This window comes from Lissotriton helveticus, chromosome 6 (genome assembly GCF_964261635.1).
Source record: "Lissotriton helveticus chromosome 6, aLisHel1.1, whole genome shotgun sequence".
Taxonomy (NCBI): domain Eukaryota; kingdom Metazoa; phylum Chordata; class Amphibia; order Caudata; family Salamandridae; genus Lissotriton; species Lissotriton helveticus.
Window position 1 is genome coordinate 649,680,899 of NC_136067.1, and position 16,060 is coordinate 649,696,958.

General features: G+C 45.7%; 1 protein-coding gene across 1 annotated transcript in view; it reads left to right on the top strand.

Annotated features, from left to right (window-relative positions):
- Window positions 1–16,060, top strand: part of LOC144762435 (dynein axonemal heavy chain 5-like) — a 1,437,549-nt gene that overhangs the window by 835,803 nt on the left and 585,686 nt on the right. Inside the window, exons 62-64 of the mRNA XM_078647616.1 lie at window positions 1,177–1,327; window positions 13,313–13,427; window positions 13,593–13,691. Of these exons, the coding sequence (XP_078503742.1) occupies window positions 1,177–1,327; window positions 13,313–13,427; window positions 13,593–13,691 (365 nt within the window). The remainder of the gene's footprint in view (window positions 1–1,176; window positions 1,328–13,312; window positions 13,428–13,592; window positions 13,692–16,060) is intronic.

The following is a 16,060-nucleotide window of genomic DNA, read 5'->3' on the forward strand; positions in this document are numbered from 1 at the left end:
TCAAGACTGACCATGGGAATTGTAGTCATATGGAGACAGCATCTTGGCAAAGGGGGCTATAATCCTGTGTTAAAGCGATGCATCCTTTTTATGCAGGTCAAATCTATGACCGCATGTAAGTGACATTTATCAATAGATTTTCCTTTGCCCCAAGTCGACTTGATATGGTTTCTATAAAACCAACCAGCCTTCCCTCCAATTTTTCAAGCACAGAACAAGCAGAATTAAAACCCCTTTTGGTCGCGGCTGCTTTGGCGGAGCTTTTACTGAAGCAAGTAGGCTGCAATTTGGCAAACTTTACCCTTTTTGGGCACCTTCATTTGCTGTGATGCCCATACCTTCTTTTTTCTTGACCTGGGGTGAAATTGCATGGTAAGTCAGGGCTTTTCTTGGGGCCCTGGGTATTAATCTCTTCAGTAGTTAGTGGCACGTTAAATACTCAAGGGTTAACCCTACTATCTCTGCTGTCAGATCTGACAACCTGCGATTCAGTTAACAACAATGCATGGACCAGTGTCAATGGTGTTGTTACTGACAGTTTTCCAAGGTTATCTTTATTAGACCCTGTGACGTTATTTATCTTCGCTATAACTGCATCTAGTTCATGTTCAATGACCCCCATGTTATTAGATAAAAAGTTAGCAATAGAGTTATTAGTAAGTTTTTCCTTACCAGCAAGTTGCAATGCCTTCCTTTTCCACAGACTTCCTTAAATGAAAAAGGATATGAGGAAAATTTGCTACATGAAAAATAGGAGCTAGAGCTAAGAGGAGTGGCCCAGCCCAGCCTCTTTTAGACTTTGACAGGCGCAGATGGGCCTGCTGTTGGCCTGGTCTTCACCCGGGTCACGCCCGGGAGCATCCTGTATGCATCCCGTGTGTGGGAAGCCACTTCGCACTATGAAGCGCTCCCCCGCGGCCCCTCCTTCCTCCTGTAGTAGGGCAGTGTAGTTCTGCCCCAGCAAACAGAAGCTAGCTAGCTAGCTAGCTAGCTAGCTATCTATCTATCTATCTATCTATCTATCTATCTATCTATCATCCATTTGTACCGACTACGCACATTACGATCAGTGGTGCTTTCTAAATTGCTTCTGACACTACGCAATGAATGCAAACAATTTATTTATCTTCATGATTTCTCTTTACGACTGCCTTTGGTTTATTCTCCATACTGTAGTTTACCAGATTATGAAAATGAGATCTCAGTCTTTGATTACTACGTGGACGAGTCGGGAGAATGGGACACCTGGCAGTCACGTCTGCCTGAAGTGACGTACATCGGGAACACAGACATCTTGGGAGAAGTGTTTGTCAACACTCTAGACACCGTAAGTGTGACATAGCATTTCCTCTGATGTGCCAAGTTGCCAGACAGATTGGCTTCTGTGGGAGCAGTGATGTGTGAAATTAGCAGGCAACGTAAATGTGATCAAAGTTTTTGTAGGTAACACATTTTTTCTTAGCAAAATTAAGTCTATTTGTGGAGGAAAAATGAAACTTGGTGTTTCTCCCACCAATATGCCCATAGTAAGTGGGAATTTCAGAAGCATTCTGCCTTCGACTCAAAACAAACTAAATGGAAGTGAGACAAGGAGGGAATGCAGACAAATCATAGGAAAATAAGTTTTAAAAAGCCAGAAAATATGTAATCAAGTGGACGTTCAGTGCATATAGGAGATGTTTTTCCGGTGTGTCTAAATTAAATCATTAATCATTAATTAACAAGCACAGTTAATAGATTGGAGGATGTGTCCGTTTCTACAACAGGAAAACATACATATTTAAAAAAAATCAGACAGAGTGGAAAGGATGATTTAATATTTCTCTTGAAAATGTTGTGTTTGAATTTGAATTTAAAATACTTATAAAGCGCTACATTCACCATGCGGTTTCTTGGCGCTATGGAGGCTAAAATAGCAGAGGAGAGGCAGTAGGAGCTGGTACAAAGAAGGAAAAATATGAGGACAATTTACAGAGGAAAAGCCTGATTGAATAGGAAAGTTTTGAGGTCTTTACGGAAAATAGGATAGTGCTTGGCCAACCGTAGGTGGTCGGGAAGGGAGTTCCAAAAAGAGGGTGCCAAAAATGAGAAGTTGGCTCCTCCCCACTTTTTGCGCTTGTAGCGAGGTACCTGCAGAAGTGATTTAGATGATGAGCGAAGCTCTCTAGCGGGGATATACTCCCTTATCAAAGAGGCAATAAAGGCGGGAGCTGAGCCCTGGCGCACCTGGAAGACCATACAACCTGTTTTGAAAAGGGATCGCTCCCTGACAGGCAGCCAGTGGAGCGCCTTTAATAAAGGGGTTGAGTGGTGAGAGCGGGGAAGGCCGTACACTAATCGGGCCGCCTGGTTTTGGACCAGTTGGAGCTTCCGTAGGCTGTATGCCGGAATGCCGTTGTACAGGGCGTTAGCGTAATCCAGCCAGGAGATCACCAAGGCGGACATGATCAGTTTAAGTGCCAGGGGAGAGAAAAAACGAGAAACAGCACGAATAGTGCGAAGGGTAAGAAAACAGGAAGAAACATCAGAGCTAATTTGTGAGTGGAGGGTAAGATGATTGTTAATTTGGATGCCTAAAGTCTTGACTGAGGGAGAGGGAGTAGGAGGGGGACCGAAGGAAGAAGGCCAAAATAAAGAGTTCCAGGGACTGGAAGAACCACCCGTGAGAACCAACTACGTTTTATCCGGGTTCAACTTCAGATGGTTGTGGTTCATCCAGTCCCTAATAAAAATCATAGTAGTCTGAAAGTTGGAAATAGAATGGGAAGAAGAAGATAGGTTAAAGATGAGCTCATCCGCATAATTATAAACGGTGACCTCCAGCTGCTGGAGCGCGAAGATTAAAGGATAGATATAAAGATTAAACAAAAGAGGAGAGAGAGAAGAACCCTGGGGAACACCACATGTGACCTTAAGTGGGGTGGCCGAGAAATCCCCCAACCGGACCGCCTGGGTGCGGTCCCTCAGGAAGGACGATAGCCAGACCAAGGCCGAGCCCCCGATTCCCGCCGCTCTGACACGTGAACGCAAGATGGAATGGTCCACCGTGTCAAAAGCGGCGGAGAGATCGAGGAGCACCAGGGCCTGGTGTTTGTTTTGGTCCATGCCCTCCATGAGGTTGTCCAGGACCGACACCACAACAGACTCGGTGGAGTGCCTAGACCGGAAGCCTGCCTGGCGAGACGCTAGGCCCCCATTCACTTCTACATGGGCGCTGAGTACCGATGTTACGTGGCGCTCAAGGACCTTGTCCAAATAGGGCAACAGTGAAATAGGGCGATAATTAACTGGGGCGGAAGGATCCGCACCAGGCTTCTTCAGGATAGGCACTATTGTGGCAGATTTAAGTGCTGGGATCACAACCCCCTGGGCAAGGGAGCTGTTGAGAAAAGTAATCGGGGGCTTAGTGCAGACAGAGTAAATCTGTTGAAGAATACGGGCCGGGCAGATATCCGCCGGGGAGCCTGACTTTACTTTAGGGAGTATTGCCAGGAACACTTCTTCGGTGAGAGGGGGGATTGAAGAAAGGCAGCACTGGGCAGTCGGGGGAAGGGGTTCAACAAAAGCAAGGGAGGGGGGTGGAATATTGGCTTTGATGTTAATAATTTTTTCCAGAAAATAAGAATTCAAAGAGTCACACAAAGACTGGGTAGGGGGAGGTTTAAGTGTAGCCCTGTCAGAGAAGGCTAGGTCGTGAATAATTGTGAAAATCTCCCTGGGTTTATTCTCCGACACCAACATTTTTGCTGAGAAGTAGGCAGTTTTGGCGCCTAGTATAGCTCTTTTATAGTCACCTAATAGTGTGGTATAGTGGGTTTTCAGTAAAGGAAAATAGTCCCTTCTCCATTGCCTCTCAGCCTGCCGAAGGGTCAGCTTTTTTTCCTTCAGATCTTCACTGAACCACCGATTAGATTCCTTAGGCCGTCTAGTTGAAATCCGACGTAAGGGGGCTACCGAGTCACGGCCTCCAGCAAGCCAGGTGTTAATGGAGGTGGCTTGAGGTGAGGAAGATAAGCCCACCAGGTTAGGTGAAGAGTTCAGGAGGGAAGATGATAACAGAGGGAGGTCGACACGGTTCCAATTCCGAGCCCAGGTGTTTTTGGCAAGCGAGACCTTTGCTACAGGGTTAAGGTGGAGGGAGAAGGAGATTAGAGCGTGATCTGACCAGGGACATGGGGACACGGACATAGAAGAAACGGAAATATTAAGAGACCAAACCTGGTCTAGTACATGTCCGTGTATGTGCGTGGGGACTTGTATGTGAGAAACAAAATTCAGGGATTGAAGTGATTCTGTAAACTGCTTTGAGGAAGTACACTCAAGGGGGTCCGTGGGCCAATAATTAAAGTCCCCTAACACTAGGACTGAGGCATAATTGACCGCCAAGGTGGCCAATAAGTCCTGAAGGGCTGGCATGAACAGGTGTGAGAACTGGGGCGGACGGTACATTAATAAACAAGTGAGCGGGGGAGAAAAAGTAAGAGAGCGGACCACAAGATGCTCAGTGGGAGTAATAAGAGGGGAGGGAAGAAGTAGAAAATTATACTCTGACCGGGCAATAAGAGCCACACCACCCCCTGTCTTGCCCGCCGGGCGGTCTGCACGGAGAGCCACATAGGAGGGGGGGGAGAAGCCAAAAGAGAGGGCAAAGAGGACTCACAGAACCAGGTTTCGGTTAAAAATAGCATGTCAGGCTTGTGAGAGTCGAGCAGCACAAACAGCTCCTGATGGTGTCTGACCGCTGACCTGGTATTGAGCAGGATGATAGACATAGGAGGGGAGGAAGATAGGGAGCCAGAAGCAGGAAAAAAACTGCGTCGAGGGGGTCAGATGAGAGGAAGGCAAATGGGGGGATGGAGGAGCAAGGCCAAGAGAGGAGATGCGGCTAATGATGGAATCGGGCAACGGCCAATGGCCCTGTATGGCTGTTAAATCCTCAGATGAATAAGAGATGAGAAGGGCATGATGAAGCGCCCCTAGCCCCGTCCGGCCGCGGACGGGCGCAGACGGGCTTGACTTAGGCGCCACTTCGGCGCACCTTCGTTGCGCCCGCTGCGCTCGTCCGCTGCGCTTCCTCATTGGGGGCGTTTAAATAGGGGCGGAGCGCGGGGGTGTGGCGCCGAGCTAGGTCGCCTGACCAGCCCAATGGAAGATGGCGCCCGCACACCACCGAGCCCTAAAAGAGTAAGTAAAATTAGTCTCCTGCTAACTTTGAACAGGGGTTAAACACAGAATAATAGCAAATAAAATGAAGCGCCACTGCTCTCAATCAACAGGGTGCAACAGTCACACACAGTAGATTTATGCCGCTCCTGACTGCAGACGCGAACCCTCTGCCACCGGGGTCGCCTGCCTCCAACAGCGAGCAATGAGAAGCCACTCTTAAGTAGGGGCGGAGCGCGGGGGGTGTGGCGCCAAGCTAGGTCACCTGACCAGCCCAATGGAAGATGGCGCCCGCACACCACCGAGCCCTAAAAGAGTAAGTAAAATTAGTCTCCTGCTAACTTTGAACAGGGGTTAAACACAGAATAATAGCAAATAAAATGAAGCGCCACTGCTCTCAATCAACAGGGTGCAACAGTCACACACAGTAGATTTATGCCGCTCCTGACTGCAGACGGGAACCCTCTGCCACCGGGGTCGCCTGCCTCCAACAGCGAGCAATGAGAAGCCACTCTTAAGTAGGGGCGGAGCGCGGGGGTGTGGCGCCAAGCTAGGTCGCCTGACCAGCCCAATGGAAGATGGCGCCCGCACACCACCGAGCCCTAAAAGAGTAAGTAAAATTAGTCTCCTGCTAACTTTGAACAGGGGTTAAACACAGAATAATAGCAAATAAAATGAAGCGCCACTGCTCTCAATCAACAGGGTGCAACAGTCACACACAGTAGATTAATGCCGCTCGTTATGAAAGCCTGTTAATGTTGACATGCAGTCTTCTGAAGCAGCAATAATTTAAAGAGGACATGAATAAGTTAGTTCCAATTCTTGTTATTTTCTTTTAAGACTTTTATCTTGAAGCATCTCGTGGTGAGGTAATTACATAATAGATACCTAATGTACAATACTGTTCTGAAAGGCTCTTTAGTGTCGGAAAATTATTTTTGTTACCCCCCAACCCCCGTCCCCAAGGAATTTGTGGCATATGTACTATTTCGATTCGATTCGATAAGTCTTTATTTCGAATAAAAGATTCATGAAAGACAAAGTACAACCATACACAATATATAAAAAAGATCGATCAAATAATAATATACACAAATTATTTCTAAGAACAATAAAATGCTATACACCATATGTATGTGGAAGCAAATGGGACCCAATAACATGCACAAGAATTAGTACCACTAATAACCATACAAAGCAATATATATAACTGGATAAGAGCGTTCAACGTACAGGGATGCCCAGTTTCTTAGATCGAATCAGCCAGGCCCATCTCAAAAATTTGGCAACACAGACCACTACAGTTTCAGATCTTATAACACGGAGTTTGGAAAGTGCATCTCGGTAGCCACCACTATTCAGGGTCAAGCATATCGGTCTTAGCCACTTACTTCTCGGTGCTCGATAAACAGGACAACCAAAGAAGAAGTGGCCAACACTTTCTACCTGATCGGGACACCAGTGGCATTTGTTCCCTGTAATCGTATCCCATTTGGCTGTAAAAGAATTGATAGGCAAGGTGCCGGTTCGAAACTGATGGTATAGTTTGCGATCTAACACACTTGTAATTAAATCCCAATACTGCTCTAATGAGGGAATGACCTTATGCACTAAAAATAAGCCAGTTAGATTTACATCCAAGGATTGGGTTACAAGAATGGATTTTTTCCAAGCCCAAAAGAGCGCCTTAAACTCAAGTTTAGATGGGAAAGTTCCCCCCCCCCTGGGTTGGACCAAAGCTCCGGAAGACCCATCATGTACAAAACATATTTAACTACCCTAAGCCAGTGTATTTTATGCGCACCCCACATAAGTTTTACCTCCTCCAGTTCTCGGGTAAACAGACCAAGCTCGGGAGTGGTCCAGAGACGGCGCCAAAAGGCCACCAGGCGATACTGTGCCATCTCGTCGATCGGTCTGCAACCAAGATCCAACAGCAGGGGTTTAGTTGGAGCAGACTGCGGGAGGCTAACCAGATTCCGTAGGAACCTGTTCTGCGCAGTTGCCAAACATGAAAGATTCTTATGACCCCAAACTTCGGCTCCATAAAGGGTTGCAGAAATGACCTTGGCCTCATAGATTTTTAAGGCAGGGGTGACACACTTAGTTAGGGAGTTCTTTTGTTCTCGGATCAAACAACCAGCCAACCTATTAAATTTGAGTTTGGACGTTTCCACTTGGGGGTTCCAATTGAGTTGGTGATCTAGAGTCACACCAAGATATGTCATGACGCTAACCTGCTCAAGTTGAACTCCGTTTAGGGAGACTGTACACTTGGGGGGATTTTTCTTGCAAAAAACCATAAATTTGGTTTTGTCCACATTTATTTGCAAGTCATTCATTGTACAAAACTCAGAAAATCTATTCAGGGCTACTTGAAGCCCAGCTCTAGTTTTAGAAAGGAGGAGGGTGTCATCTGCGAAGATTAGCATGGGGTACTTTCGACCACCCAACATAGGTGCATCCGACTGAGTATTAATAAAGTGTTGGGCAACCTGATTAATAAATAGGAGAAACAACGTGGGGGCCAGGACACAGCCTTGGCGTACCCCACGTTGTACAGGGAAGCGTTTGGTCACCTGCCCCTGACTACCCCACCTAACCTGGGCATAATTGTCCTCATGTAAACGCTGGACCAGGCTCAAGAGCTCTGGCGGAAAGCCCATACGTCTAAGGGCCTCCCACAACTTCTTCCTTGGAACTAAATCGAAGGCCGACTTAAGGTCAACGAATGCAGCATATAACATACCGCCACCCAACAGAACCACCTTCCAAAAAAGTAATGTGAACCGGAAGACCTGGTCAACAGTGCTAGTCCCAAACCTAAATCCTGCCTGCATAGGGGAGAGTATGTTATTTGAATCGATCCAACCCTGAATTCTTGCTAAGATCATTCTCGACACAATTTTCTGGATTGAATCGATCAAACTAATGGGCCGATAATTATTGGGGAGGGAGCGGTCACCCTTCTTATAAACTGGCAAGATTTCTGCCCCCTTCCATGAAAGTGGAATCTCAGCCCCTGCAGCTATATTATTTGCCAGTAACGTTATATAAGGAATCCAAAGGTCAGGTTTGAGCTTAAAAAGGTCAGCAGGAATAGCATCAATGCCAGGAGCTTTACCTGGCTGAACAGACTCAAGGGCATGTGCAGTGTCGGATTCCAAAAATAAGAGTCTGTCTCCTATATGTGGGGGGGGGACACGATGCTATAGTTTGCATCGTCGGTTCCTCCGCTGTAATTGGGTCATTAAATTGTGTGGTAAAAAATTCCACCCATGATTGAGCGGAGACATGGTTTTCTGGAATCTGGGCAGCTGAGTCTCTTCCCCTCCTTACAATCAACCAAAAATCAGTTAGGTTGGGGGAATCACAAGCACTAAGGAGATCAGACCAGTAAGAGTCGTCCCAATCTCGCTTGGCAGCCCAAAGGGTACGCTTATAGCACTGCCTTGCTATCCTTATGTCGGCTAAATTCCGGGCCTTCACAGCAGCTAATAAGTTGCTGTGGGCAACTCTACAGTTCTTATTATACCATTTTTTGTGCACTCTGGCATTAACAGGCCTAGATGGTTTCGTGAGGAGGTTTTTAAGGCCCAAAAAACACTCCTCGTGGAGATTAGAGATTATGGGATCTGCGTTGCCAGAGGGAGATAACAAAGACATCCTGCTCCACACACCCCACACCTTTTCCTCGATCTTAGAAATGAGTGCTGGGTCATCCAGAACCCTAAGCCATTTTACACGACGCCTATTGTCGCACAAAACTACATCAGATGTTAAGCTATTAGTACCCCTGACTGGGGCCCCCATACCTGGGAGCAAAATCTCAAGTGAGAGGGGATTATGATCACTCTCTGGACGGGGCTCTACCACCATATCTTGTACAATGGACCAACACTCAATATTAATCAATATATAATCGATACGGCTTGAACTCAGACCGTTGTCGAAGGTGTTGGTCCCAAGGCTATCAGAGCGTGTACGCCCATTAACGGCCCGTAGGCCCCAATCTAAACAAAAGCCCAGCCAATATAGAGCTGCCTCAGTGCCCCTAACACCCTTTGTGATAGTAAGCGGGGGGATGGACCAGACAGTGTCCTCGTCCGAACCCACATCCTCTGCCAGGGAGGTGATGGGCTCAATGGAGGTATTCAAATCTCCCGCTACAATAACCGTCTGGTCAGTTTTGAAATTCTTAAATAGAAGATCAAGATCGTCCAAGACGGTTTGTTTTTTCCCACCCTGGCAACCACGGGCGTAGACATTAACCAAAAAGAGGTCTGTGGTGTTGGGTTTACACAAACTGATACATAGGAAATCCACACTCTCTACCAGTGTTTCCTTACCATGGAAGCCCAGATTGTTTTTAACCCAAATGGTAAGGCCTCCAGAGGCCCTACCCATTGGACTCTTAATTGCAGGTTTTGAAAAATTGAGATATCCCAGCCTGAATAATGGAACCGTTGACCAGGTTTCCTGGAAGATGACGATATCATATAAGTCGATAAAGTTAGCCCAATCGTCATTATCCAGGCGTCCCCGTAGCCCTGCAATATTCCAAGAGGCCACTCTTAATGGATAGTCCGTAATTTGAATACAAGGTTGCTGTGCCACACCCATTACATCAGCCATAGCCAAAGCAGGAATGATTACAGGGTCTAAGGGTACACCCGAGTTATTAGGCAAAAATAGACCATTAAGAGATGGATTTGATAACACAGGCCTCCGTGGGTGGGGAGAGGTCTTGTACTATTTACTTCTCACAAAATGTTGGTGGCAATAATTAACCAAACCGACCTATCTATATGCAAGTAGGTCAATTCTGAAGATTCTGATATGGAGTGGGTCGCAATCCAAACTACCATATTAATATTCATGAGGAAATTTGCAAATTGGAGCCGACTCTGATGAGAGGCTATCACAGGCATATTGACCTACTGGGGCCACCAGACCACCATGTATTTGACCTCCTTCCAGTCAAGTATTTTTTTTTAATGCAGCCCATTTTCCTTAAAACAAACGAGGCTGAGTTTAAAAAAAGTTTTTTTTTGTTTGAGAGTTCGGAGTGGTCCACTAAATTACTGCCTACTCTCCAACAAACCTTTTTTTTAATTCACAAAGGTGAAGGAGTCCCCCAAGGGGTCTCAATGAGACCCCATCCCTTTGGCAAATATTTCAATGGTTTACCACTACTATTTCTGTCCTAAAACCACACCACCGAACTCCACTGGACCGACCATCCACTTCACCTTCAAGAAACCCACCACACACTACCGCACCCAACAGATGCCTTGCCGCTGCTGGAGCAAAGTCACCGAAGACCAGCTAACCACCACCCTCGCCCAGAGCCCACCCACCGACCCCACTGACCCCGACACCGACCCCAACACCGCCACCCGGAACCTCAGACAGTGGATCAACGACTGCGCCAACACCCTCGCCCGATCAAGAAACCCTCCAACTGTCACACCAACAAGAAAGCCAGCTGGTTCACTGAAGACCTGCGGGCCTCCAAGCAAACCTGCCAAAAGCTGGATAAGATCTGGCTCCGTGAACGAACACTGGACAGCCACGCAGCCCACAAGAACGCCACCCGCAGACACCATCACCTCATCAGATCCGCCAAATGGGCCTCCTTCAAAAACCGCCTAGACAACAATGTGCACAACAGCAAAGAGCTCTTCAACATCGTGAAGGAACTCTTCAACCACAGCTCCAACACCAACGATGTCCCACCCTCGCAAGACCTGTGAGACTTGCTGGCCACCTTCTTTCACCGCAAGATCGCAGACATCCACAACAGCTTCAACGCCATGACCACCCCGACAACCACTGACACCTCCTCTTCACGACCACCATCCGCACCAACCGCCTGCTCTCCTGGACCAACATCAACGACGACGACACCATCAAGAGCATGAACACCATCCACTCCGGATCTCTGTCAGACCCATGCCCACACCACATCTTCAACAAAGCCAGCACATCCATTGCAACCCATCTCCGGAAAGTCATCAACACCTCTTTCGAGACAGCAACCTTCCCGGAGAGCTGGAAGCACGCCAAGATCAATGCCATACTCAAGAAACCCAAGGCGGACCCCAAGGACCTCAAGAACTTCCGGACCATCTCCCTGCTCCCGGCAAAGGCCATCGAGAAGACGTCAACAAACAACTGACCCGCTACCTCCAGGAGAACAACATCCTGGATCCTTCCCAGTCCGGGTTCCACAGCAACCCCAGCACCGAGACTGCCCTCATCACCGTCACCGATGACATCAAGTCCCTGCTGGACAACGGAGAAACGGCAGGCCTCATCCTCCTGGACCTGTCCGCCAAGGCGACACGGTCTGCCACCACACACTACGAACACGCCTCCACAATGCTGGGATCCAAGAGAAGGCCCTGGACTGGACCACCTCCTTCCTCTCTGGCAGAACACAGAGCGTCCGCCTTCCCCCCTTTTGCTCCAAAGCCACCAAGATCATCTGCAGCGTGCCCCAGGGCTCATCCCTTAGCCCAACTCTGTTTAACATCGACATGGCACCGCTCGCCCACGTCGCCCGTCGGCACGACCTCAACATCATCTCCTATGCCGATGACTCCCAGCTGATCCTCTCCCTTACCAAGGACCACCACACCGCCAAAACCAACCTTCACGAAGGAATGAAGGCCTTCGCTGAATGGATGAGGAACAGCCAACTGAAGCTGAACTCGGACAAGACGGAGGTCCTCATCCTCGGATCCACCCCTTTGGCCTGAGACGACTCCTGGTGGCCAACCGCACTGGGAACTGCTCCAACACCCACTGACCACGCACGCAACCTAAGGGTCATCCTCGACTCCACCCTCTCCATGACTAAACAACGTCTCCTCCTCCAGCTTCAACACCCTCCGCATGCTCCGCAGGATCTACAAGTGGATCCCCACTGAAACGAGAAGAACGGTCACCCAGGCCCTCCTCAGCAACATGTTGGACTACGGAAACGCCCTCTACGCAGGAACCTTGGCCAAACTCCTGAGACGGCTCCAACGCATGCAGAACGCCTCTGCACGCCTGATCCTCGCCATCCCCCGCCGCAGCCACATCACACCCCACCTGAGAGACCTGCACTGGCTCCCGGTCAACAAGAGGATAACCTTCAAGCTCCTCACCCACTCACACAAGGCACTCCACAACACCGGGCCAACGTACCTCAACAGATGACTCAGCTTCTACACCCCCACCCGCCAGCTCCGCTCCGCCAACCTCGCCCTCGCCACAGTCCCCCGCTTCCGAAGAGCGACCTCCGGTGGCAGATCGTTCTCCCACCTCGCCGCCAAGACCTGGAACACCCTCCCCATCCACCTATGGCAGACTCAAGACCTGCTGACCTTTAGAAAACTCCTCAAGACCTGGCTTTTCGAGCAGTAGCAGCATTCCCCACCCCAGCACCTTGAGACCCTTACGAATGAGTAGTGCGCTTTACAAATGATATGATTGATTGATTGATGGGATTCACAATTTTAAAGGACACCTCCAACATTCCCCTCCCCAAAAAATTATACTGACTTTTAAAATGTGTCAAGTACATAGAAAATAGCATTTTTGACACCTTAAACTCCAAATTGAAGCATTTGTGGCTGCAAAAATGCTTTATACATCTGACCATTGGAATAAATCAACACTGAGTTCTAGGTCACGTGTTGTAAACAATAGATGAAATATAAAAAGAAAAAGAAAGGCTCCTTTTATTTTCAAAAAGTGTGTTTATGTAGATTTGTGTTTTACTGGGTTGAATATTCTGTATGTTTTACACAAACTAATTTACTCTCGTGGTAAAATGAGTTGTGTTCCTGTGCATCTATGCCATATATCATATGTAATTGCGAGTGGACAACATTTTTAATACTTCATGTTGAATATTTGTAGTTTTCTTTCGTAAAATTTTGTGAAATTTGGCTATCCTTTTTGGATCATTACTAATGTTTGGTAAAATGTCTTAGTAGCTAGATAACAATGCTTCTACATCACCTACATATTCCACAACATTTTCCCTTAGCCATATATTATGAAGCATTTAATGTCTTGACATAGTCAAGTCCTTTGTTTTTCAAGTTTTGTGTAATGGGAAGCAATACACGTAAAATACTTATGTTCACCGCAGATGATAGTTCGGACATTCATGGAATATGCCAGCATGGGAAACCAGCATGTCTTATTAATTGGACCTCCAGGAGCAGGAAGGACATCTGTGATTAATGACTTTATCAACACACAAGGTACATGAAACTCAAATGTGACTTCAGTATTTCTTTGTAAGAATTCTCCCCTTTGCCCTCCGATCTTCTAAAACTCATCGCATAAAATTAGGAGTATTTTACGGAAATCTAGAAATGAATAATGTTTTATCCTTGGAACTGTAAATAATATGTTTATGCTTTCAGACAAATCCCACTTGTTGTTAAAAAGGATGGTGTTTTCTGGATCCACTAAGGCCTCCGACCTCCAGAATCTCATAGAAACCAACATTGTTCACAGGCAAGGTGAGATGAACTGTCTTTGAAAGTGGTGCTGTTCTTGGTTGGTTTTAGTGAAAGAACATGAAATCCCAATAATGTTGGCAACCACTATATCAGATGTGTAAAAAACAAAGGAGAGGCTGACAATGGTGTTTACATGAGTAGACTGCAGGTAGGCATAGAGGCTGTTGTCTTAGATTTGAAGTACAAAATAGACATTCACTTCAAAATCTACACACTACACAATCATCTGCAGAGTTTTGTCAAAGAAGGTTAACCCAGTTAGATAGTTGTCACTTTTAAATAACTTCTTCCTTCACTTTGAGATTATAAATAGAATTTCGGAATATTGCCATAATCTGGAAGCTGTGTCGATTTAACCTTTGTCAGTCAAAAGAAGATATCTCTCAATGATGGGCAGTAATCAGAGGCACATTTGCCATATTTGGGGTTCATCAATTTGATGCAGTTGATATATTTTGGTAGATTTGACACAGAAGGGAAGCTTACAAATCAATAATTTGCTGAATGTATACGTTTGAAAAACATATTCACCTTAAAAGTTATAATTATAGCACACTACAGTAGGTGTTTCCTTCTATTTTTTAAACTTACTAGATAATTAAAATGTATGGATGTTAAAGTAAATTAATAATTCAGCAGGTTCTTGTTTTTAAGTACTAGAATGATGCAATCTAAGTGGGTTTATGCTACTGTAAAACATTAGGTCACAAAGTGCTAATATTTTGATCAACTGAAAAAATCAAAAATCAAAGCAAGCAAAGAGTCCCATCTGCAAATGCTTATCCAGAATTACAGAATCAGGATCTTCAGACGTTATCGATACAAGATTACACTTAAGAGTGTAGTATATGCAAGAGGTGGCTAGATTTTCCAAAGTTGTAAGTGTAAAGTTGGGGAATACAAATTTATGTTTCTATGGGACTGCGACTGGAGTTGGCTATGTAATTAAGTGGACATCCACAATCTCTTTCACACAAAAAAAGCAATGCCTTTTCCACATTCATTGCATTTCTGAGCTTATGTACTAATCATCTTCCATTTGAAAAAAAGAGCAAACAAATAGATGTACAATTTCACGTTTACTATTATCCTGCTCCTTCTGTTGAAGTGTCTCTGGAGTTCTTTGTGGGTTCCTTGAATCCCTAATGTTGTGAAAAACTATGCAATGCAGTGTATACCCTTAACATTTTCTACTTTTAGTGAATTTACACTAAAACATCTTGGTTAACCTACTAAACCAAAAGTAGACTCAAGAGACATTTAATTACCAGAGGAAGAGACTTCAAGGCAAGATTCATTGTCACAGAGAAATACCTGAGCAGAGTTAACATACCCTCTCTTAAGGATTGAAGAGCAAACCAGATTTTAACACACAAGTCTAACTAATCTAGCCGCTGAATCTTGCATCACAAACTGGAAGTGAATGCACACTGAAAAGCAATGCAGGAGAATGGGACTAGTGTGTCCAACATGAGCAACACGTCAAAGAGCCCTTTAATATAGAGCAATTAAAGACATAAAACTTATAATTTAGTATACCTTCACATTCTTTACATCACGGTAACCATAGTGGCCATGTTTTATTCATTGATTGCTTGCACTAATGTTTCGATTCAACCTCTGCTCTAAAGATCCGTTCTCTACATGGAATGCAGTGTTGAAGAAATTGTAAATGCATCAACTTTTTTTAATGGATTTTAATGCTTGTGAGATTGCCTTCAGGGAAACTGAAACATTGTTTTGATTATATATGATTTAAAATGAAAAGAATTGCCATTATCTAGGCAAATCCTTGCTTGCCACAAATAGGATAGGTTTATAGAAACCGCAAAGTACATTCAGAGAACATAATTGTACCTCCTAAATATTGATATAGGAACTCCTGAAATCTGGACTCAACTATGAACCTCGAAGACCAGAGCTGGCCATTGCTTCCATAAAGCTTTTGATTATGTCTAATGTACCTGGAGCCTGATTGGAAGCGACATCACAATAAGGGATACAATGTTTTCTTCTTTGCTGCTGTGGGACCAATCCGAATTTGTCAAATCATGTGTAAATCGTGCTTTCACCCAATGTGATGTTCTCTGCTGTGGGCACATTTCGCTCTCACATGTGGGTTTTCCTCCAAATTTGTACATGTAAAATGTCAAGATTTTGAGTTTTGTAACCTGGGGCGAGGGAAAGCATACCTGTTTAAAGTGCAATGAGACCAGATCACGTTATTGGTGCATTTAACCTACATAATTCAGAATACTGAGGGTAATGTCAATCCAGAGAAGAACTGCAAGGTGCTGTAGCAGTTTTTTACCCTAGTCAGTCTTAGCTCTAGGTAGTCCACTAGATATCAGTGCGTAACATACAAATTG